Raw genomic sequence first — 26966 nt, 5'->3', positions numbered from 1 at the left:
CTGCTGACTTGTAACAAATGAAAGCTATATGAATTAATTTGCAGTTAATACGAATTTTAATTAGGTTGAAATGTAAGTATAGATTAAATACTTTTTCCAGCGAAAAAAAAAAGTATAGATTAAATACAGTTTGCAAAAACCAAAATTAGGAAAGTCAAATGTACCAAATTAAAGCTATAATTATGAACTTATTCTAAAATTCTATTTATTAAGAGAAATGTAGTATTTTCATATTATAATGATGTACTCCGTCATGCTCTATATTTTCACAAATTAAAGTTGATATTCAAACTCCATCTTGTATATTTTTGAGATTTAAAAATTTTAATGAAACTGATGTGATTTTTTTTTAAATTCAAATTTAGAAATATACAACATTAACAATTAAATAATATATAACTCAATATATGTTTAAAACTAAATCGTTTAATTAAATGGTTCGCGAGTTAAATATAGTTGACGAGCTATTTTTTTTTTAATTAATCTGCGAACAGCTGCTATTAATAATAAGTAATTATGAGTGTAAATTATTATTTCTATTTTCTAAATAACGAAGCCAGTATTAATGGGTTAGAAGTGATATCCAAGCCGCTTTCTACTTCGACCGCGAGATAAAATTTTTAATTAACTAATACGTGAATTGAAAATTAATTTCCATTTTTATATACATCTTTAAGTTACTTTATATGTGCGTAAAATATACAAGTTATATAATATTCAATGCGTTTTATGGAAGATATACCTAAATGTATCGTTGTATTTTTTTTTATTAAAAACAGAACCTATAAAACAGTTCCCTATCCCTAGATTAATATAATGTCCTATAAGATATGTCTTGAGATGATATGTTTTCTTTTAAAAAATATAGCGTTATAACGTTATATTTTTTATTATTTTAGTGTATAGGTAAATAACTAATGGTAATTAGTTACGTTGCCTCATTGGAATAATATTTAAGTTAACAGTGTAAGACGATGTATAGTCCTGGCCTGTAACGAGTAGACTACAGTAAAATAATATAGTATTTGAAAGCTCAATCTGTGGAATAGCTGATATCTATGGCTCTGTCTGTGGATGAGGAAGGGTGAAGAAATTAATAAAAACAAAATCGGGTATTGAATAGGTCTTTAAATTTTGAAAATCACCTAACTAGTCAAATCGACTAATTGATATTAAAATATATTAGAATTTATTTTAAGATAGTTTTTTAACTTCAAAAATACTTTATTTACGAGAAAATGAAGATATTAGATTAACATCATCTCTAAACTATTATTATAAAGAGGTAAAGTTTGTGAGGTTGTAGGGGGTAATCTCCGGATCTACTGAACCGATTTTGAAAATATTTTTGCCGATAGAAAGCTACATTACTTGTGAGTGTCATAGGCATTTTTTTATATATTAACCCGAAAAATGAAAAGACTTTTTTGTGGACGAATTTGCAAAGTAAGTCGGAGAAAAAAAGGCCAAACGAAATCATTTCTTACGAACGCTACCTTAACGATGAGATATATACGATTGAGTTCTAGAGAAAAGTTGTAGAGCTTGATAATGCCAAAAAAGTTACCGACAGCTTGTGTCTAACTTTTGTATTTAAATCACAAAAAGTAGTTTATTATATTAAAAAAAATAATTTAAATCATTAGATCATGTTTATTGTTCATAATATCAACAATTATGAATAGTTATCAAAATAAGAAAACATATCATCTAAAGTGTTTAAAACAAAATACTTTTCCCTTTTATTGTATTTAATTTGGACGAATGGTTAAAGAGATAATACGATATAGGTACGGTACTGCGACTGTGATGTAATCTATTGGGTGATATTCTATTAGACGGTTTTTTTCATGTACAATATGTCAATATATTTATAAATAAATTGCTTTATCACCAAGGAAATTTTATTTAGATAAAATTCGTTTTTATGGTATGTTTTTTGGTTGCATAGTTTTAGAAATAATTTAAAATATCAAATACGCGACAATTTTATTAATGTTTGGCCATCGCGGCTTTTGGCAGTCAGGAAATAAATCATAGCACTCAGTACTGACCGAATCACAATCATAATTTCATCACAAGTAAAAATATTTACCGCTCAACGATGTGGGCACGGGTCAGCTAGTAATAAATGTTTTAAATTCTTATATTGTATTTTTGTACAAAAAAAAGGTTAATATGCAGCTAAAGGTGAAGGTTGAAATGTTTTTATTTTAAATTGAGTTGACCTTAAGTTTAAGGTCAATATGAATTTGACTATCAGAAATATCTAGGCACTAAAACATTTTAAGATAAATATTTTGTTTTCAGTTAATAAACCTTATTACGAAGATTTCTGAAACTTATGAATTAATTAACTATATTTTATGTTTATATTTTTTATACACTAGACTATTATACCTTATTAAAAATATAACACCCGTCTTATTGCCTATACGGGTACAAGGAGGTCGGTTTATATTTCGGCAAGATGATCCGAATTGCGTATTACCTACATGTATTTTTTTTATTCTACAAGTAAAAACGACGTAGTTATATATGTTATTATACAATATTTTTTTAATATATTTTATATAATAATAATGTCCTCCAGACCGATTACGGCCACGGCGACCAATCTCAAGGGAGAGTCAACTGCGCAGCAGATATTATAGTGCACAAGTGTGTGCGCAAACACAAGTGCACTCTCTATTCCCTAACTCTCATCATCCGATGAAACAGCAATCCGACACGACAGGCATTGGACCTGCTTTACGTGCTTTTTGCTTTCCGAAGCACGGGATTGTACACACTTCCAACTTCCAGACTCCGGGCTACTACTGAGAGTTTTCTATCACAATAACTTTTTTGGCCCAACCTGGGAATTGAACCCAGGACCTTCGGGTCTGCGGCCTTACATCAAGCTTGACCAACAATGCAGTCAATAATTATATATATTAACGAATTGTCAAAAACCGTATGAAAAGAACTCTTGTTACATTTAAATAGTGTTTAATATACAAAGGAAAGACGATATAATTATTGATGAATTATGAACCTTTGATAAATACCTCGTCTGTCAATAATTCCCAGATAATATTGAGTCAATTGAGTGAATCGATCTTATTGTGTCTGACATTTTATCTATCTATTATCTGTTACAACTATTTACAAGGCCGTGTTGGTGTTGCCGGATATTAACAATATGTTGAATTATACATTTATGACGACTGGTCATGTTTTCTGGTCAATTTGTACTGGTAACATATTCTAGCCTGGATTGGAACAGCGTGTTGGATTAATCTCCAAATCTTCTCTTAAAGAAGAAAGGTCGCCTTAGCACAGCTGGGGGATTTATAGACTGTTACATTGAGATATTTTGGAGGGTAATTTGGTAGCAATTCTGTATCACAAATTTATCAAATCATAATATAAATATGACACTAATATACAACTGTTTTTCTTTTAAATACCTTAGAACCACTTGATTATTATATAGCACAATGTACTGACTGACTAACTGACTGACTGATTGACTGACTGACTGACTGAATACAACTCACCTAACACAGCTTAAAGTAGTAAACTTGAAAAAAAGGGTTCGCAACGGAGAGGTTTTTGCGTAATTTCGATTCGAATTTCGATGTATCATTTAGCACGCTGAGATAAATAAATACGATCATATGTGTATGTCGGATTAAACATATTACTGCGATAAAACCGCGCTACATATTTATTATTTTCCGGGGTAGAAACTGCGACGGATATTGCTAATAATAGAATTTATATCAAGAGTTGTGACACGAGAAACGCCTCGCTTTGAAAACGCATAAAAAAACTTTTTTTCAACTATGTTCTAAGCTATGCCACACGCACCTTAATTATCTTAAATTTCTCCATGTAACGTATTTTCTTAAACAATATCGTTTCATATTTTTATACTTTTGTAAACTCACATCTTTAACTTAAGCGTAAAAGTGAACTGTTCTTAAATAAATAAAAAACTTACGGCCTTTCTTATAACGGCGATTAGTTAATTTTGTGTCTTCTTCTTTCAAATGTCAAATCAATAATGACATAAAGAGCGAAGTCACTGTTTAACTAAGCAGCCGCTTAGCGACGTTACAAGTCAGTCCATTCGTTTCTTACAGAATCATCTGTAATATTTTAATCAAATTGGTAATGTAATTTAATTAAACAGGAAAGAATTTAAAAACAAATTTAAAAAACATAATTTTACGTCTTTTAATTTTATTTATGTCTATGGATACAGATTATTTCGCTAACGCCATGTAAGCCAGTGTGTTAGCTATGTTATGTTTAAACGATTAATAACCCAGTGTCACGTCATGTTATATGAAACCATATGTGCGATGTCGACACATCGACTTGTTAAAAATATAAGCTAACATATTGTATGCTGGTCAGTAATTTGGCGGACGAATTAGGTTAGTGATCTTTACTAATTTAAAGTACCTACGTGCTTGTTCATATAATCACATTTACTAAGCACTAGGCATAAAGCTTTCGTCATTATAATAGTATTAAAAAAAACACTCATAGACAATTTAAATGATCTCCATAAGTTGAAAAAAAGTTTTCTTTGCGAGGTCAAATGTTTGAAAAAAAAAGTTAAAAGTAAACAGCATTTGTGCGCGTTTAGAACGGAGATGAGTCACTCGCCTGCTTACTCGCCTCGGCCGGCGAACTTAGTTTATTTTCAACATTCGAACGTCGGTTGAACATTGAATGTGTACTTCGGTATTCTAAATTTAAATTTAAACGACATCAGTGTCATTGTATTTTTTATACATATTATAAAAGTATCGATATTTTACGTAAAAAATTGTCATTCATAAAATAGTTTATTATATCTGCAATAGTAATGAAACCTTAAATGTAAACGCAATCAATACCTAAAATTTACTTAATATTGATTTATCTCGTAAAACAAATTCTTTAGCAGTTTTTTTAATCAAGTGGAAGGAGGACTCGTTGAAATTAACTTAAAAATTACAAACAAATTAAATTCTTTGCGTTGATTTGTAACATAATACTTCCTGAAATAATTAAATGAGTGCCAAAACAGAGCAACTGTTCAGCAAATCGATTAAAACTCACTGAAGCCAAACGAGTGATAATTGTAGAGTATCTCGTAATTCTGACTCATTTTAACTTAAATGTATATGTAAGACTAATATAATTACTGTTTTTATATATTGACAAGTTAGGAAGGTTTGTATTACTGAAACTCTTTAATTTTTTTTAATATCCTGGGACATTATTGACACACGGCCATCTGTTCGCAAGCTAAGCAGAGCTTGTGCTATCGAAACCAAACAACTGATATACTAAATATACTACTTTTCTTTTGTAAATACTTACACAAACAGACGTGTTCATGCGCACAAATGTCTGTCCTGGGTGGAAATCGAACCCACAACCTTCGGCGTGAAAGATATCTACCAACCACGCCAACCGGTTCCTTACTCTTAGTATGATGTACAAATAATACATAGTTATTATAATTGTACAGTTAATAATACTTTGAAATAGTTTTCATATAAGTTCATTCACACTTCGTTGTGATATGTAATCCGAAAACGTTAGTAATTTTTAGTGAAGATTATATTGAGTAGGTATACGGTACTGACCAAATCTTGCACATTTTTCTACTATTACAACGCTATAGAATATAGTACTGTTCTTTCTTTGTTCTTTTTGAGTATCAAAATATTGATAACATTATCGATGAAGTACTTTTGGAAAGATCAATTGTTTTCGATAAGAAAGTGAATTAATTGTATCTAGAGATATGATAATTTGAACGCATATGATCGCACGTAAAGTCGTATTGATTAACATAATCCGTTCTATCGGTCATCAAGATGTATCGTCCTTCTTCACTACATAATACGTATTGGGCGACTAATATAACCGTTAGTTGCCGGAAATTTCGACGGGAGTTATTTTAAACGCCTCGAAAATATTGAAAACGTAGTAGTCAAAATACGCCAGGGCATTTATATAATGCAAAGTGTTACGTGACTGATATAAATTAGTATTTCCATGGAATAAACGCAATAATTATTCCAGACTGCAGACGTCGGACGCATTACATGTAATTTGTATGAATTCATTCGTTGTAGCAAAGCTGCGACAATTCTTTGCCATATACGGAAGAAGACGTCCAACTGGCTGCTCCGACTCCGAATTGGGAACACACGTGTATATCCAGCATACTAATGATATAGCTTTTATGTAACTATAATTATAATACGTAACCATCGATATTCAAATGGTTCTTTATGTTCAATGACATAAGACCTGCGTTGCTTTGGATCAGTAATGCCTAGATATTGTGACGTTTGAAAAAGCTACCGCTTACCATGTTTATTTGACGATACGATACATTTCGAACGGTTGTTTGCGAAACTTTAAGTTACGTAAAAAAAATCTTGTAAAACCAATAAACTAACGGATATTACGTTAAATTATGTTTATTTTCTCTAAACATAATAATTGACATAGAATAGCTATTTGTATGTACTAAGTATGTACTTTCTCAGATGCAGACATAACAGCCTCTGCATTGTGACGACAAAATGACCTAGTATGGAGTCGTGATGAGTACCCACCCTTTTAGAGAGAGCTTGGAAAGCATTTTTGTTGGAAACATTCCAACCCACTTATTGATTCATTGTGTAGTAAGCCCTGTCCTGACTTTGTACTATTAGGACTTAATCATGTATACAGAGAAATCGTTAGTAGCCTCCTTTTTTATAAAATATTTCATCCTTATACACTTTGTATTTTTTCAAATTTTAAAACATGTTCAATATATTGTAACGAACTTAGTAAGCGTATCTTGGTTATGTCTAGAACTAGTCCACAGAAGGTAGTATGACGACGTTTGTCTCGTTTTTTATAACACTTTAAGGACTCGTATAAAGTCGCTTGTATGAAGAAAATAATTTAATAGTTAAACAACTAAGTCTATTTGCAAATAAAAAACGCTAGATGATGTCGACTCTATTTGGACATAATTGATCTTTCAAACCACAATTCCATTTTTTTTCTTATATCAATTTCTCGGAACTTATAAATAATCATTTATTAATAGCAGTGTTTATTTTTTACAATTTAAACGTTTTTTATTACGGAGATGCTATATATTCATATAAATATTTTATTACTATGTGTATATAGCATCTCCGTAATGATGATGATGAATGCCTAGTGAATTTGAAACGTGCTTAAAATATAATAGTAAGCAATCCCAGTGTTACAATTTTAATAATTTGGATAACGGTAACACCAAATACGCACAGAATCTAAGCAATCACAACAACATGCTGTTGAGTCGTGTATCTTGTTAGCAATATCATTGGGTCGTTCACATCGGTTTGAAAGACTGTCATTAATCGATTGAAAGATATATCAATTGTAAGGATTATATCAAATCATCGATTGTAAATATTACCTTGAAATGCTACTTAAAAATGATATTAATAATACATTAAGTACTATTAAAATGTATTTAAGTTGTTGATAATAGAGTAAGTTCCTTTCGCTTGAAGGGAATGCTGTTTATGTTAATCTGATATAAAAATAATTAAATTACGATCTAATCTTACATAACGAAAAATAATTAAATAATATATCATATTTACATGACAGAAATTGGACTAAAAATCATTTGGTTTTTTTATTAAATTGTTTTAAACTATAGAAGTAAGTAAATACTGAACGAATTCCCAAAATACGTATGTTTTTTTTTAAGTAAATAATTAATATCAGTCAGAGAACAATCTACTTGTTCGTGTTGTTTTTCGTTAAGTTTCCGTTGTGTGTCTTCGTAGTCAAAACCCAGTTCCGTCCAGTACGCCCTTTAACCACAGTTATCATGAGGCTCACAATTCTTAAGTCACTTTACTTTTCCTATATGATTTTGAGGAGTTCACTGGTGGGTCTTCGATGTCTGATTGAAATTAAAATGGGGCTTCCATGGTGCCATACTAAATACAACACATATGGAATAATTATAATAAAAAAAATCCGTTTTTTTCGATGATGACAAATGAAAAATAAATATAACATACAGTTGTAAATATCACCACAAAAATCGAACAAAATTAAAAGAAATAAATGTAAAAACATACCGATGTGTCCTGTGTGTTGGAAATTGGTAGGTGCACCAATCATAGATCTATCTATTCTCCGGCGGGTACGTTGCGCCTGCGCAGCTGGCTGGTAGCAGCAAGCAAACCACTGCAGCCACATCTCACTACCCGTAGTTGCCATCTTTAAAAGTCTACGACACCACTTCACCACACTAGTCTTTCAAGTAGTGACGCGTTTAAACGCGGCACGAAATTAACAATGGATGTTATGTGATCGAACTATTGAAAATTTTGAAAATCGAATACGAGCCACTTCAGCTTTCAATATAACAAAATGGCCGACGAATGTTTCTTCTCTCGCTCGATCTAATTTTCACTTGAACGCAGATTATTTCTTTATCGGATAAGTTTATCTTAGTTTGAGAGATGCGTTCTCTCCGTTGATCTCGCGTGTACTGATAGTGATGTCCGCATGGCTCGCCAATAAACTGTAAAGAAAAAACAATATTAAGTGATGTTCCTCGAATCGATCAAATACAGTAAATACGACACGCTTAACGATCTATGAGCTAATTAATATTTGTAAACTATTTCGAAATACGATATAATGAAGTAACATCTGACTGCCAATTAGCAAAACAAACAAGTAAGTAAATTATAAAAATGTTTAATGAAAACAAAAATAATATTAGCAAAAATTTTTTGTCACAATAAAATATTAAATACCTTATCATATATAGTTATACTATTATCGTACGGTAAATAAGTAACAGGTTTTAGTAGGTATTTTAAGTTTTTTTTTAATAATATTTATAATCTGTGGAACATTCACAATTATATTAAACTTTGAATGTAATAAAGGCATAATTAATGATATGAACATTCAAATTTATTCAATAAGATTGATACTTCGATTTGCAAAAATTACAATGCAATATACCTAAAATAATATTAAAAACCTGAGGATTGTGCGTGCGCTAATCTCAGGAACCGGTCTGGTTTTTACCAGTTATTAAGGAAGGTTATAAACGCGCTACAATCAACAGCAGTAACCATAAACGTCAACCAATCTTACACACTGTAGCAAGTGCGTACCATTTGAAAGCGTTTATGAAACAGGCATGAGTAATGCGAGTTTAATGTTGTTGAAACCGCGGGCACAGCTAGTATAAAATTATACTATTGCTTAAAGAGCTAAGATGCAAACACAAGAGGAATATTATTCATTACTTATACAAACATATATATATATATATTTGAATTTGTGTTTTTTAATAAATGTAAAATTTTTAGGTTATTAGCTGAACCATATTGAACTTGCCACATATTTTTAATCTTTTCTATTATGTAATAGAATTTTTTTTCGTATATAAATAAAAACAATATGAATTTTGTATAATTATTATTATTATTTATATCATTAGCCAATCATAATCGATACATTAACTTTTCTAAAGATGCATCATAACACCAGTCCCACCATCATCGGTCCAATTATCAATTTCGGCTACAATCTATATTTGTCTACTTATTGACAAATAAATAAATATGTTTATAATTATTTGGATTATTATATAAATTTGATTATTATGTTTAAATTGTTAATAATAAATTTACGCAGTATGCCTGTATTAATCATATCTTTAACTTATCTCGTCAGTTGTGAGGATGGATGTGATAACTCAGATAAGCATCTGACGGACGCTGAGCATGTGAAGTTGCTACAGAGTCGCGATGATCGCTGAGATTAAAAGGATATCACTATTTGGACGTGCCTCTTGAGTTTTTTTTTCTTCTAATTGAGCAATATTCAACCTAACGTTAAAAGGTATCCGAGTTTCTTTCGCCGGTTCTTCTCAGGTCTGGGTGTTTCTTTTCCGAACCGGTGGTAGTTTCTGGTCTGTTATCATTAAATAAGCAAGTTTAATGTTTCAATGTTGAATAAATTATTTTGATTTTGGTATATTAGGCTATACTAATATAATAAAGCTTCGGAATTAATTTGATTAAACACACTAGATCTGGAACAAGAAGTAAAAAACAGAAAAAATATATTTGTATTTGACAGCCAAATATCTAATGAAGGTTATTAAACATCACGCAGTAACCAATGAGATTGGGGTAGTAATGTCTAACGCGGGCGAAGCCGCGTGGAGCAACTAGTTACCCATGTTGACATATTCGGTTTTGTTAAAACTGAAAAGATAATACGTTAGATGTAAGCCGACAAATTAAAACCAATTATAATCATTGTTCAGTATTATAAACCGACTTCATAATAAGAAAAGTTCTCTGTTTCTATGTCTGTTTGAATGTTCGCGACTTTATCAGAAAGTGCAATTATTTTACTGGTGTTATTTATTATGCTTATATAAAAGGATTTTTTTTTGTTATAGCTAATTGTATTTGATTTATTTTCGAGTTATATTTATTTTGAAATACTCTATTATAATTATTTTGTGTCTTTGAAAGCCGTTGATCCCGCGGAGGGGTAAAATTTAATTACGGCTACCCTCTATTCCTGTCATATTCTCAAAAAACGATATGTAAGCCTAATTATATAAAATATTAAGGTACCTTTAATATGGTCAAACAGTATATAATAATTACCGTGTTTAGTTATTGATGAAAGAAATACAATACTTAAAATATTTGAGGGGGGAGGGAGAGGTGGGGAGGCGTTATGAACCTATTTCCTTTTCTGTATCCCTGACAACGTGTATGCAAAATTTCATGATGATCGGTTGAATGGCTAAGACGAGAGAGCTAACATATTAACTTTCGTATTTATAATAGTAGTAAGAATTTCGAAAATATATTTTTCCAATGTTTACTATTGTACAAAATAAATAGTATATTTTGTATTGTAATGCTTATTTAATAGTATTAAATGTGAAATTGTCTAGATATATAAAGAACTTAAAAAAGTCTTAAAATCCTTCTTCCAATGTAAGGACAAGGAATGGCGTAGTAATAAGAAACGTTGGAATGGAGCCAGACACTTAGCTTAAGTATCTAGTTAGATGTAGAGTATTTTCAGTAGAACAATGTAATATTTTTAGCGAATTTCTTCATTCAATTGTAATAAAAATTAAGTTATGAGTACATTTCCACAGCCCCTTTATAAGGGCTATTGTAAATAGACAAATTACAACTATAATGCGAATATCTTTGGCTTTAAGTGGTAGATAATATTTTTGGTATATATAGTAATTACCCCTTACGACTGCTTTAACAAACAATCTTATTTTTACTTTTGAATGCGTATTTAGGCCTTAGGCTTTTTGCTCTATTGAAAGTTTGGAGCTTATTCCGTGCTGCTCTAACGCTGGTTGGTAATGTATCCTTATTTATCATGCGTGTTTTGTGTATAACGATTTGACAAACGATTAATAAAATAAATCGTTACATTTGAGTTTATCCGCTGATAGTTAAACTGGCTAAAGGGCTCGTTAATTGCTGACAGTGTTAGTTACTACTGACCACTAAAAGTATCATACGACCCATTATCATTCCATTTGTTCGTTGTGTAATTAAGGCGTCTGCGGCAGAAGTTGTCTTTGATAACAAAAGGTAACAATTCAAAACTCAGACAAGCAAGCAGAGAACTCGTATTGTCTGAGACAACTTTAGAGCCGGTAGCCACAAAAGTGGATACGTACTCAACGTACTTTAGTTTGTATGACGTTGGATAGTATATCACTGGGGTCTTATTTGAACGCACTTAGGCTCCGCGTTGATATGCGTGGGTAGGATTATTTTTGTACGTTGTAAGTAGCCTATGCGTTAAGTGGGGGTAAACGATACCTCTGTTCCAAATTTCATACAAATCCCTTCGTTGTTTCATCCTCATAAATATACGCGTTTATTAGTAGGATTTGAAATGTTATGTAAAGTAACGTAAAGACACGTACGTACTCATATATAAACATAATGTTGGCTGTGATAATACGTTATCTTGAAATAACACCGTCAAAAAGTGGCGCGTGGTTAGTGCTAGATTATTTTTTTAGAAAAAGAAATTAAAGATGCATTACATCTCAGGGTCTTGTTAATATTACTTTAAAAATGAATATGACAAAACTATAACATTAAATAAATAAAGGTAACAGTAATCAAGTAAAGTTTTGTCTTAGCATAAATGAAACTCTTGTATACCTATTATATATATATTGTAAATGTTACGTCATAACGGTGCTGGTTATCGTGTCGAGATAAAGGCTTATCAGCTCATGAGGACCGTTGACATCAAAACAGTGAAAGTTTATGGTTGATCGGAGAATGACAAGGGGAGCGAAAGTGATCGGTGCAATGGATTACTTGACCACTGATACAAGATAAACAGATTTGAACCGTGATTGTCTTTGTTTTATTTAAAGACCCCGTGTACATGTATCGATTCGTTAGCATGTTAATGTTAAATCGTTAATGACAATAATATTATTAGGAACTGTTCGTTTTTGGGAACCGTTACAGTAATATGCGATATGTGACTTCGAAACTTATGAAATGTTTTAAATTGGGCACTTTTGAATTACACCTCGTATCTAATCCTACTATCCATAAGAAAAACGAATCGTTTCTTGATTAATACAGACACCGGACAAAAGTTTTGGCCGGTTTCACGCAAATTATTAATATAAAAATCTTTGTACTAGTTAGATCACGTTATTTATTTTTTCAATGTGGCAACAATGTAATCCATGTAAAGTTAATGCCTCTGAAAACACATAAGCGACGCTATTGGACTTGAACGAGGTATAATTTTGACATCCACGAGCAGACGCTTTCGTGCATAATCTGCTTTGTAAGCGCTGGAGGATACTTCAACATGTTTTTCGCGCTTTAAAATTATGCTGTTGATGTTTTTTCGATACTTTAAAATAGTACAGTTTTTTAGAAACCCAATGATTATACAAAATTTCTGTCTGCCGTTTTACTCTCCTTTAGCGCGTGCCTGCGCAAAGTAATTTGCTCAAGTACGTGCTAACTGCTATATGAAGTGCCTATGTGAACTGCGTATTTTTTAACTGTTTGTATGTCTCTAAAATATCTCCTTCACATCTATTATTTATTTTTTATTGCATATAATTTAATTTATATTTTTTATCTATAAAGATTAAGATGAAATAAAGTTGATATATTTATTTATATATTTATAATTTACAGGATAATTCATTTTATATACTAATGATTGCGTTTGCAAATAAATAAATATCTAGCTTAGTGAAATATACAGTTTCCTGAACAAGTTAAGATGCAGGAAGCTCTACTTATCGTGAAGTAGACGATACACTCGACACACGCTTCTGAAATTGAAGTATCTGCAACAATGGGGTGACTAATTGCAATTCTTGCAATATTTCAAACATCGTATATATCTTTTTATAAAAATATCATTGAGTATAAAAATATTTCACGCTTAAAAATATATCACGCTTAGAAAGCAATATTAGCTAATATAAGTAAAGTCGAAGCCGGAAAGTAGTGAACTCGAGATGAGTTGCATAACTTGTAAGCCCTTTCATCTTACGCAGTTGGTAATTTGATCAGCTTCACGACTCACTGCTCGGTTACTTCATGATAAAATATTGTTATCACACCATCGGTAATACTTGCTTATAAGTTATTGTTAAGTAATAGTTATGAAAGGAGTTATTCCATTTATCAATTTTTGTTGCAGGTGTATTGCTATGTAGTAGCACCAAATCAATTTTTATACAATTAGCGATTGTTAAGAAGAGCATGCTTGTGAAAAAGCATGCTACCGATATCCTATGGAATGTTTTTTTTTTACTTCGAGTCGACTAATGTTATTGTTTGGTATTTGTGATAACAAGCAGGAGTGATGTGTCATATACTCTTGGCTACTTTGAAACCTACAAAAATTCTACCATAACAGATACGACCATACGTCCCAATTTGAGTGGGATAATCCCATTTTCAAGTCTCTCCTCACTGTCACTAATCACTGTCGAGAATATTGAAATTAACTCAGACCTGCAATAATCTGCTATTTTGAGCAAATTAGCTTTTTCAAAATGAATAGAAAGCCATTTACCTAAGCTGAACAAAATTACTTAGGAAACAACTTATAACCATGTATTTTGTTTTTAATACATTTTACTTAAAAATATAAATAGTCGAGTTAACGTGGCAACCTTCAAATATTTTTTTTTATTGAATAGGAAGGTGGACGAGCATATGGGCCACCTGATGGTAAGTGGTCACCAACGCCCTTAGACTTTGGCATTGTAAGAAATGTCAACCATCGCTTACATAGTCAATGCGCCACCAACCTTGGGAACTAAGATTTTATGTCCTTTGTGCCTGTAATTACACTGGCTCACTCACCTTTTAAACCGGAACACAATAATATCAAGTACTGCTGTTTTGCAGTAGAATGTCTGATGAGTGGATGGTACCTACCCAGACGAGCTTGCACAAAGCCCTACCACCAGTAAATAATTTAATAATAGTAATATGTGATTTTATAGAGTCATTGTTGTTTTCCTACAGTTTGATTTATATATATTTTCGTAATTAGTGTTTATAAACGTCAGGAGGAAATATGTTTATGCCACAACGCTGGAGTTTTAGATATACTTGTAGTAGAGAAATTGATTGATTGAATTGAAGATGTTTTTCTTCACCGTAGAGCTCGAGATGAATCACAAACACCGATTATTCAAGTTAAAAAGGTGGTATTAAAAACGGGTTTGAACACGCAATCGTCATCACATTCACATGTTCTAACCACTGAGCCATCTCGGCTCTTATTATATATCGAATGTACCACAAAATAAGGAGCACACGATACATTCTACATTCTGAAGCAATTAATCGGAATTATTCACATGAATGAGTAGCGGAGTCAGTAATACGATACGAATGTCGCAATGTTACAATTCCATTAGTTTCATTGGCTTTTTGTATTGTTTAAAAGACATACGCTTTCGATTAGCAATGACACAATTACGTATTGCACAATCAACGATTAAGCTGATTCTAGTAAAGTTGAATACGTAAATATCTTGTCTTTTTCAATGGAAGAACGAAACGAATCTATTTCTTTCTATATTCATTTTTAATACAACTCTTTTACACTTAACTACTTATATACTTTTTTACTTTAATTTATATACTTTTATTCAATGCGCCATTTTTTCACGAATCTATAATAAAAGTAATACCATCGAATAATAGACCTCAATGAAGTTATTTCAATTCAAGATCAGTGTTCATTATTTGCTATTGGAGTAGGCTTTACACGACGATTGTTTTGGATCCAACTTCCTTAAGCGGAATATTTTATAAGGAAAACAAAACAACTTAGATAATATATAAAATTAATTTGTATATGTTTTTTTAATTTACGTTTATATATGAAACCCTTTTTCGGAATTATATATGCCAGCTAAAGCTGCGCTTGCATAGCAATGCCTCTATTTTGTTTGTAAAGTAATATCCGATACTTGCGCGATCTCCGTGCTTAGATCTATTGCCATGACCGTCTGTTGAGAGGTATAGAAGTTTTCGTGCTACAGCGCCATATAGAGGCGAGTTAGAAATATATGGATAGTATAAAAACCTGCCCCATGACAGAGTACTATTATGTGCTAACTTTCATGGCGATCGGTTCAAACGGTCCGAGCTACTCATCAAAAACAGATATAATAACATTATTATATATATGTATAGATTTCATAATGAAAGAAATTAAGATATAGTTAATTACTTCATTTAAGTCGCAAATATTCGCTAGTTTATAATTTATAAAACACGTACGCATTTCTAAAATAATCCATTTCAATATATAAGAAAAACAATATGTCTTGTAGTATTATTTAAATAATTTATAGAAACAGATATTCCTTTTAAAACAATATATTGATTGTTAAGTTCCTATAGCGTATTATTATGATACATATTTACGTGTGCTTATAAATAGTTGATTGATCCCGTCTCCCGCGTCGTTTTGAATTGAACGGATTTTCAACCGAGTACATGCACTTACTTAGATAGTTTTTGTTGGCTTAAAAAATATAAAAATAGCTCTCGATTATCATATTAATATTAATAGTTTTAGACATATTGCAAGAAACTTGAATGCAGAATGAATTTAAAGTTCGAAAACAGGCTTTTATATAAAACATCGTGTTTATGCTATGACCGTTGAGGAGCCGTCGTCTGTAGCAATAGTAATAGCATGTAGAATAAGATCAGGCTTCCCATAAAATACATTATCATGAGAAATAATCCGACACGTTAAATTTCAACACCGTAGGATAAGAGGAAGTAGTTTTAATTAAGCTTGCAAGATTTGACCTTAGCTAGCAAACATTTCAAGTTAAATAAAATCTTGAAAAATTAACGTAGAGCGTGTACAATACAGACGAATCTTAGCTTAATATATAAAGGCGTATATAACTACTCGGCAGCGATAGATGGCGTTGATTGAATCTGTCACATTTCTGAATCGCGCTGTCTAGATGCGCTACTGAGTATATATAGTATGCAAATAATCATTTTATTTGATCAAATAAAGAACGGGCTGGTTGGCATAGTTGGTAGATACTTGACTTTCACGCTGAAGGTTGTGGGTTCGATTCCCACCCAGGACAGACATTTGTGCAAGAACATGTCTGTTAGTCCTGAGTCTGGGTGTAATTATCTATACAAGTATGTATTTAAAAAAACATATATGTAGTACATCAGTTGTCTAGTTTCCATAGTACAAGCTCTTCTTAGCTTGGGATCAGATGGCAGTGTGTGAATAATGTCCCAGGATATTATTATTATTAAATTTTAGTTGTGCAAACTGTAGAAAGATCTTCCTTACTTTTATTTACTGGTTGATTCTCCGATATTAGTTTGGCGTAAATACTAAATAATATTTATTATATATATAATTATAATTATTTAAAAATGACGTAAGTTAATTATGTAAAGTAATACTTAAGTGTGAGGTCAATTTATCAGGTTTTTTTATATATATAATACATAGTAATCGTAGGCTTTTTACTTGGTATTTCTTACTTCTTTTTGATTCGGTTTATTTTCAATGTTGAATCTTTGATTATAAATGTAATACTATAGAATAATATCACTTTTTAACGCAGTTATTAGTCGTAGCTAAAGCGGCCCAAGACAATTGCTTCGTTCCTGTGTTATTTATAGTACAAGGATAAATACATTTATTGCAAAACAACATTTCATTTCTCACTCTAAAAATAAACATAGAAACGAATAACAGTATATAACTTCATAATTTCTAAATTACATATCAACATTTATATAACATCCTAAAATAAATAAAAAAAAGTTAAGTTATGAAGAAACTCGTTCAGAAATGTCAAGTCATTACTCGATTATAAAGTGATAGTTGTGTCGCAATTGACGCTTCTAACCAGTTCTCGGAGTGTATCAGTGGATCAGTGTAACACTTTTGTGAGTCAAAACGAGTCGAGGTTAGAAACGAGAACAAATAATTCTATTGCACAATGTAAGCATACATGTTTACTTCTAAAAAAACGAGAATGTAAATACCCCTTTTATGCCACATACATTTACACCTTTGGCTTGAAAATTAAAAAAAATATATACACCATTTCAAATTATATATTTTCTTAATTCACACATATTAAAAAAAAATTCTTGACATATTTGACATTAGTTTAGCATATATGATTGCTTTATTACGCTTCAACATATCTGATGGATGGATGGATGATGATGATGATGGATAGATGCACTATATTTATAAATTTTTTATGTTTTCTTTTTACTGGACTACCCTACTCACGTCACAAACTACTCGTACTTGCTTGCACTGCACCGATATTATTATGGTATTATTAGGTTATTGTAACATTCATTGTTTTACTGTGTACGCCTATTCGATTTAAAAAAAAAAATTATTCTTACTGTTCTGTAATTTTTTCTGTAAGTGATTCGAATGTAAATCTTTCGAGAAAATAAATGTATTTAACCGTAAAAATACTACATTGTTTTCAAAGTGTAGTCGTAGCCATGATTAAATTAAAACTTGAAACGTATAAAACATTTCTTTAAGTCAAAACGAGCTTAAGAATGGGAACGGATGATGTTATCCGTTACACAATGTTATAAACAGTATCTAAAAGAACCAATTAGGTCACCTGAGCATATAGGTCGGCTTGCTAGTGTTGCCAGGTTCAACTGCTAGCTTGGGACAGGTAAATATAAAACTATTCAATCAATCAATCAATCAACAGCTACTCGTTGTCCACTGCTGAACATAGGCCTCTCCCAAGGTGCGCCAAAGCTATATAAAAAAATGCTATAAAAAATGTGTATATATTTTTACTATTCGCTTATAGAGTAAATTGGGTTTTCAGAATTGTAACATTATAACTTACTAAACTAATTTAATATTTATAAAAATAATAATGGTGGGACATTTTACTCTAGTTGGAGATTTCGAAAATGTGTCAAATGATTTCAGAAGATAATAAATAAGTTTTATCTGCATAAATATGAATATATTTAAGTGAATGATGTCGCGTATAAAGGCTTAACTGTATACTTTATCAAATACGAGGTATGCTTTGAGATTTCATCAGCGTTTTTTTTATAAAACATATATTTGTTTTATACACTTTGCCGTATTACTTGTCGTTTATGGCAACTACTGCGCTCCTTAGGGCGGTATCGTAAAGTTCTCTATCATGTTACCGTCCACAGTAAACGTATCTGACGAATAAAAAAAAATTTCAAATCGGACTTGTTTTTGACCTAAGGATGTTCAACCATACAAACACTCCAGTTTTATAATATAAAATAGCCACTTCACGCGATTTCAGAATCACGCAGTACTTGGTATTCTTGTATTTCGGTTTGAAGGGTGAGTGAGCCAGTGTAATTACAGGCTCAAGGAACATAACATCTTAGTTGCCAAGGTTGGTGGCGCATTGGTGATGTAAGCGATGGTCAACATTTCTTACAATGCCAATGTTGGTGACCACTTACCATCAGGTGGCCCATATGCTCGTCCACCTTCCTATTCTATAAAATAAAACAAGCCATAATGGCCTAAAATTCAAAATTCTATAGCGGTAAATGGGCTATATAATGCCTAATCACATGATTAGAGTCTACAAACAATCTTTAAAATATTAGCACTATAAAGAAATCTTAAGAATAATAATATTTAAAAATAACAATAATTTCATCGTAACCATTAATGTATTTACAAATTACGAAACAATTGCAATCGTCAGTAATGTTTGGCTGGTTAAATAGAGGTTCAATACGTCATAGGTATCCTAAAAATTAGGTCGCGTTGCGTTAATCTTGATACCTGACTGCTGTCTGTTACGAACCGACGAACTTATGCGTTTAACACGATATTTATATCATGCAATATATCGTTATAAGCTAAAACTATATTTGTATTTAATGCTCTAAATAACTCAGAACCTTTATAATTATTGTCCATTTGTTTTATGTTTTTGGAATTTATTTTAAAGTAGGTTCATCAAATTCCTTTATTTAAAAATAGCATAAACACTATAAACTACACGCAAAGCTCGGGTTGTTTTACTGATACCAAACGCGAATCATACGTCTTTTTGATTGTTGCCGAGTTTATTATGCAAGTCATTTCCGCCATGTTGGATTAATATGACGTCACAGAACGCAGCAAAAGGGACTCAATAACGCACTGAACTGTATATACGCTTTAGCTTAGGCGCTACACTGGAAAAGACGAACATTTTAGTATATTTAGTGAAATTTATCCTTATTTTTTGCTGCAATAAAAAAATACTAAAATTTAATTTTTGCTAAATAATTATTAAAGCAAAAATACTGTAATCAAAATAGACTTCGACAGATGGACAGACAGACAAAAGAGAGGCCCTATAAAGGTTTCGATTATTCATCGCATATACGAAAACCCTAAAGTCAAAACCTAAAAAAAGTTCCATCCCGACGTAAAAAGAAGGATCTCGTTCAATTTAATGAACATAATATACTTTATGCTGTAACTTTCCCGTTGCTGTGCAAAAAGAAATCGTATTCACGCTAGGGTTTATGGTTTCACTTTGTACTTAATCTGTTGTGAAAGAATTCAAGGCTTTATGAATAGGACTAGTACAAGCCTGGATCTAATTTTCGGATTAAGGTAAAGTCTGGGAGTCTTGCTAATGCTAAGACCTAATGAGGAAGTTACAGTTCTCCTCTTGAGGATAAGGTTTGGTTGACAGGCTCAGACTTAAAGATCCAAGGCAATTTCCTAATCGGTTTGAGTAAAATAATTTTTTTTTGCTTGGTGGACCCCCTGCGCCAGTGACTTGTAGGCCTAGGCATAAACCAAACATGACCAAATTTCAGTGACCAAACTCAAACACCAAGCCATCTGCACAGAAGACATAAAAGTGCACAACTGTGTACGCAAACACAAGTGTACTTACTATAATATCGAAAAATATAGCATGACTCACGGCTTTACAACAACATAACCACGTTTTTAAACCTCCTTTCAAGCCAATATAATTTACAATATGCATAGCAATTATTATTTTTAAGAATAAAATGTGTTTACGCAGTATGCTTTACTTGTTTATGAGACAGACCCTGACGTTGGCATGATGTTGTACGTCCAACGTTTTATGTCAGATGTTATCTGTGCTTGGATGTGGACGAACCGGTAATAGAATGTGTTACATTGTTACTCTGTGCAATGAAATTGAGCTTTTTATATTAGACGAAGAAAGAATGTTGACGACCAGGTCCTTAGCGGATAGGTGAATATATGGATAGATGATCCAATGGATATAACATCTTTTCTTAAATTACCAAAAGATAAGAGGAGGCATTATGATTTTTTATATAGAATAGGAAGGCGGATGATCATATGGGCCACCTTATGTTAAATGGTCACCAACGCCCATAGACTTTCGCATTGTAAGAAATGTTAACCATCGCTTACATCATCAATTTGCCACCAACCTTGAGAACTAAGATGTTATGTCCCTTGTGCCTATAATTACAATGGTTCACTCACCCTTCAAACCGGAACACAACAATACCAAGTACTGCTGTTTTGCGGTAGAATATCTGATGAGTGGGTGGTACCTACCCAGATGAGCTTGCACAAAGCGCTACCACCAGTATGATTCGTTATGATTTCATTGTTTAAGTTACCATTTTCTCTGGTGAAGATCAATTCATAATTGCTTAATAATTTGTACTTAGATAACATGTTCAAAGAATATAGTGGTATGGTTAGCATTCGAAATACATTCATTTATTATTGGTTTAAATAAATAGCAATTTACTTAAACAAGTGCACGGACATCTGCGGAATGGTGTTTAAAATAAAGCTGTGGGGGCTTGAAATCTCACTATTATTACATCATAAAGTTTTTGCTTATTAAACTATTTTGTGTTGTTTGTCGGTGTTTGCAAAATGTAGCCATATTAATGACTACATTATATTGTTGTTTAAAATATTTCATTTAAAAATAAATAATCATAAAACAGTACGATGAATAGTAAGCTTGTTTGCTGAAACGAACATCTTTTATGATTGTTAATGTTGTAATAGTTTCATAACAAGTATATAAAATTAATTTTATGATCAAAGTTTAAATACTAAAAAACTGCAATCCATGAGAAAATTACTAAAAGTTATTTCTCGATGACTCAACATCTAACGTTTTATTAACGACTTACGAAAACATTATCTTATATTACATTTCACGAATATTGTTCCAACTATGACAATGTTTTTAAGGAAAAAAGTGTCTTATTCGTTTTAAAATTGCATGAAAAAAGCAAAGAAAATATTCATAAGTCCTAAAAATATTTTAATTAATAAAAACTAGTTTATACTTTAAAAGAAGTAAAAATATGTAATAAATAAATAAATCATTTCATCAACTACGAAATCTTTTTAATAAAAAATTTCGTAAACCGTAATAATCAAAATTCAAAACAAAAATTACAACAGTTTCTTATTCTTAATTAAAGGAACAGATAATCTAAAATTAACTCAAAATGAACAATGAAACAGCAAGGAAGCGTCAATCAAACCTTTATATAGCGAAAGGACACGATCATACCCGAAGAAATGCGAGTGACTCAATGGTCAGGTGTTTTACTTTGCGACTATTTATAGAGGGGTGCAAATATTCCCCCTTTTCGATTGAGCTTATGTTCGTCATGTTACGGGAATACACACAGACAGCAGTTGAATGCAATTTTATATCAAAGAATTTCCTTCGCAAAAACAATTATTTATGACTTATTTAGCATTACATATGTTGTTTACAGAGCCGTGATGGCTCAATGGTTAGAAGACGTGTATCTTAACCGATGTTTACTAGATCAAACTCAGGCAAGCACCACTGAATTTTTGTACTTAATTTCTGCTTATAGTTCATCTCGTGGTTTGTGGTGAATCGTGCGGAAACCATATGCATGTCCACCAACCCGGATTAGAGCAGCGTGATGGAGTAAGACTCAAACCTTCTCCTCAATAAGAAGAGGATATCTCAGTGTTATAAATAGTTACAGGCTGTTACTTTAAGTTATATTTATGTCATTTTTAACTATTATAATTAAACTTCTACTGTTTATTAAACTAGGATATTAAATTAGGATTGAATACAGCAATAAGGAAAATGCCCTTTAAACGATAATCTGTAAATTATTACATGTTTCCTAAACTCAAGTTTTACTGTCAACACGAAAAACAGTTTGCTTATATATTATAAATTTTTTGAAATATAACTCTGTCCCTACGCTTTCCGAAACGAGCGACCACCAAAAAAATAAGCGATATGAAACTATGTAGGTACATAAGATTTGTAGATTTCTATAATGTTTACTAAAACGGCAACGGCAACAGTTTTTATGTTTATTTTTTGAGAAAATATCACCCAAGTTGGCGGTTAAAGCACACCCTTCCGGGACGAAATCTTTTATTTATACAAAAGGGCCACTTTCAAACGTACTCCAATCAAAAGATAATAATAAGGATGTATTGTTTTTAATAAGTATCATTTTGGATCAAGTAAGGACGGATCAATCCTCTAGCTTAATATTTATAATTACAAAAATATATATAAAATAATTCAATTAAAATTTTAATTTTTGTTTATATAATTCATTAAATGAATCTTTCATATTCATTAAATTTTCATTACGTAAAAGGCGCCAAGAATCCACGCAGTAATGCGCCATGCACTTAAATAGCGCGTAATGTTGTTTTTTTTATAATTGTTTATACTTGGCCAGTCGTCCCTGCAATGTCTTTGTCCAATCTCGGTGAATAACGACATATCCGCGTTGTTTGACTCGTGTATTTCATTATTTTAACGAGTAAATCGGAAGTGAATTACCATTAAACAGACTCAGCGTAAATAGTTTCGGAATACACAATTATTTATTCACTCGGTGGTAGGGTGCAAGCCCGTCTGGGTAGGTACCACCCATCCCATATTCTACCGAAAACAGCAATACTTTGTGTTGTTGTGTTCCGTTTTGAAGAGTGAGTGAGTCAGTATAACTCCGACACAAGGGGCATAACATCTTAGTTACCAAGTATAGTAGTGTATTAATACCTTAATATATGTTAATGGTGCAATATATATTATAAACAAATATTTTAAATTTAAATTATAAAAATAATAATATGTTGTTAAATATTCCATACGCAAATGCAACTCCTCTTAAATAGTTCATCATATTCCGCAGACATTTGCAACGACCTAATGGCTTTATTTTTTAAAAGACGCCTATCTATATATAAAATGTTAAATTGCGCTTCATAATTTTCGATTTCATGCAAAGCATATGCATTAATACTTTTATTATAATGCGTAATAAATAAGTAATTACCGAGTTTCTTGTCACTTCTCGGTAGAATCCACATTCCGAACCGGTTATACTTTAAAAGATGACAAGACTATCTTGTAAATTGACGATTCAAAAGTGATTGGGAATATCAACTTAAATATATTTTGATTTTGATTATAAACACTATTTTGATTATATAAGAGTGCATATGTTATTCTTATATAATTAATTCATTAAAACTTTCGAATGCATAATACTTGTATAAAAATACCGTACTACTTAAACTTTTAAATATTTTTATTACAAGTTCAAAAAATCGAATAAACCACGAAGAATCTTAACCTTCAATAAATTTCCTGCTTCACCCAGGGTCGGCACAACCCGTATTACCCGTACAATTTCATTGACCCCCAAATTGCGTCATTTGACATTAAAATGGAGGGCGATGTTACTTGTTGAAGTTACTATAGTATTTTTTAGCATATTATTTGCATTGTCGTCATTGTTGGTTTTTTTTTATTCCTATATGCGCCGGAATTCATATGTGGTTGGAACACGTGAATCTTAACCGATTATTTCTAGATCAAGCTGGATATGCACTGAGTTTTCATGTACTTGTTTTTATAATTATTTATCTTATGCTCGTCGTTGAAGGGAAATATCATGAGATTACTAAGATGTTTTTGGATAACAAGAAATACACGTCCATTTGCTAGCTAGTTTATTCAAGAGTTAGTTGTCCATGACACCCCGAATAACATGTATAACAGAGAGTCTTATCCATAGCAACACCAATGAGATACACCACAGTTATCTGTATTAGTCGAATCGAATTCTGCCACATATATGTCTACTGAATCGTCCGCGAGAAGGATTTCCAGATTTTTTTTTGGCCACTGCGGCCATTCTCAAGAGTGACTATTATATTATAAAGCACAAGTGTGAGCGCAAACATAAGTTCTCTATTCCCTCACTCAAATAATCCGATAAGAAAGAGTTTAGCCGTAGGACCAGCAACAGCTTTAAGTTATTTGCGAGTTACGGGACTGTGCGCAAGGTGTAAGGTTCCAAACTCTAGAATAAATTGACAAATAAAATCAAATCACCTTTTAATGACTCTTTTGGTCCTCATGATCTTTCTTGATTATGAGAAACAAATTCTTCATAATGGAACTTTAGATTTTCATCAGCTACAAATCTATGTATCCGGGTTAAATTTAAGATAATATTCTCAACGAATAAACAACCTCAAAAGTGGGTTGAGCGTCAGTCGTAAACTGGCAATTAATTAAACCTGATCTACCTAACGCTTATATTGAGAGGCTCTGAGTTTTTTTATGTGTAAATAATTCTGCCTATTTTTTTTTTACTGTTAGAATGTTGTTGTATACTGGTAAAGGTGAATTATATTAAATAAAAAAAAATATCGCCGTCACGAGATGTCCGGCAGATGAAACATTCAACATTATAATTAATTATAAATAAATATGGAGTAAAATTATAAAAAAGAGTTCTGTTAATAATAGAAGTATTTTTTTTTTCTTAGTATTATAAAAATGCATCGCACGCATGACTTGTCAAAAGAAGACACTATAGTTCAGTGATAATAAATATTGTCATCTAAAATATATGCAAGAAAATAACTTTGTAAGGGTGTTAAATTAATATACTTTGTATTATATTAATGTATTATGCTAATCTTAAACCCTCTGACAAAAATATATAAAGATAATAAAATGATACAAATATTTCGAAACTATTTATTGTTTTTGTACAACAAAATATTTGTAAATACCTTCTGTGTTTATAAAATACGATATCCTGGACTGAAAACAACACACTACCTAAACTCAGATTTCTTGCATATCTATGTATATCTATAATATACTTTAAAGTATAAATAGATAAATAGACTCCAAATTGGAGACCTGCGTTTTGTATTAATGAGCATTACGGACCCCTGCTAAAATCTGTTCAAGCTCATTTTGACATGTAATTATTTCATAAACATCCAGACATTTAGTATAGTTACATACGCCTATGAGATGTGACAAACGCCTCATTTTGTTTATTTCCGCCTATAAATCGTCGGCTTAAGTATTATTATAGGTACGTATATACGCATATACGAGCTAGCTTACTACCTAAATCTCTTTCCACCCTTTCTATCATTATTGATTTGACATCAATAATGATAGCTAAGCAACGTTTATTAGTAAGGCTGATATTATAATAATAAGCAATAAAACTTCAAATATGCGGAATTCATATACATAAAGTTAATTTTTCGAATCTATTTGCAACTTTTGAAGTTTGAAAGTCGTATTACACAACACAAGAAATTATTTCTTATTATTACGTAAATCTTAGACTTTCAAATGAAATTTATTTTTATTCAGTAACTTTATTTTAATGAAAAGCCATAACAAATAACACGATCATTATTATTTATGTATAGGTAGGTATACTTAATCGTTTTGTCCATAAATTATTATGACATTGTTGAAATATTGTTTCGCTAAAGATTATCTATTGCGAAAAAAAAAATTTTTATTTATTTTATCTATACAAATATTATTGATGCGGAAATATGTCTGTCTGTTTGTTTCGCTTTCACGACTAAACCACAGAACCGATTTTGATGAAATTTGTTATGAAGCAAACTTGAACCTAACACATGCCCCTCTAATATGCGGTGAAGCCACGGGCGAAAACAAGTTACCTATATAAAAAAATAGCCGCAGCTGTTTTGTTAACCAGATTTTAATATGTATATTTTTTGCAAAGTTTGATTTCCAACTAGAAAAGTGGGCGCATTTTTTAACATAATATAAACACGCGAGTTTTAATTTTCACATTGTATATTGTTTTATTTTTGCATAATTTAATAAAACAAGCTAATTATTTTTAATATTATGACGCGGTATGAAAAATAGTGACTATATAATTTATTTTTAACGCTTGCTATTCTTTGTTAAGCCCTAAGTAAGATAGAGCTTACGTCATCGATTGGTTGAA

At 31.4% G+C, this 26966-nt stretch overlaps 1 protein-coding gene across 1 annotated transcript in view; it reads right to left on the bottom strand.

Annotated features, from left to right (window-relative positions):
• The window catches only part of LOC126776539 (CDC42 small effector protein homolog), a 44380-nt gene that overhangs the window by 4960 nt on the left and 12454 nt on the right, over positions 1-26966 (bottom strand). Inside the window, exon 2 of the mRNA XM_050499135.1 lies at positions 8142-8590. Within this exon, the coding sequence (XP_050355092.1) occupies positions 8142-8283 (142 nt within the window). The 5' untranslated portion in view covers positions 8284-8590. The remainder of the gene's footprint in view (positions 1-8141; positions 8591-26966) is intronic.

Source organism: Nymphalis io, chromosome 20 (genome assembly GCF_905147045.1).
Source record: "Nymphalis io chromosome 20, ilAglIoxx1.1, whole genome shotgun sequence".
Lineage (NCBI taxonomy): Eukaryota > Metazoa > Arthropoda > Insecta > Lepidoptera > Nymphalidae > Nymphalis > Nymphalis io.
The sequence above is the reverse complement of the archived record's forward strand: the minus strand, read 5'-3'. Positions and strand labels throughout refer to the sequence as shown.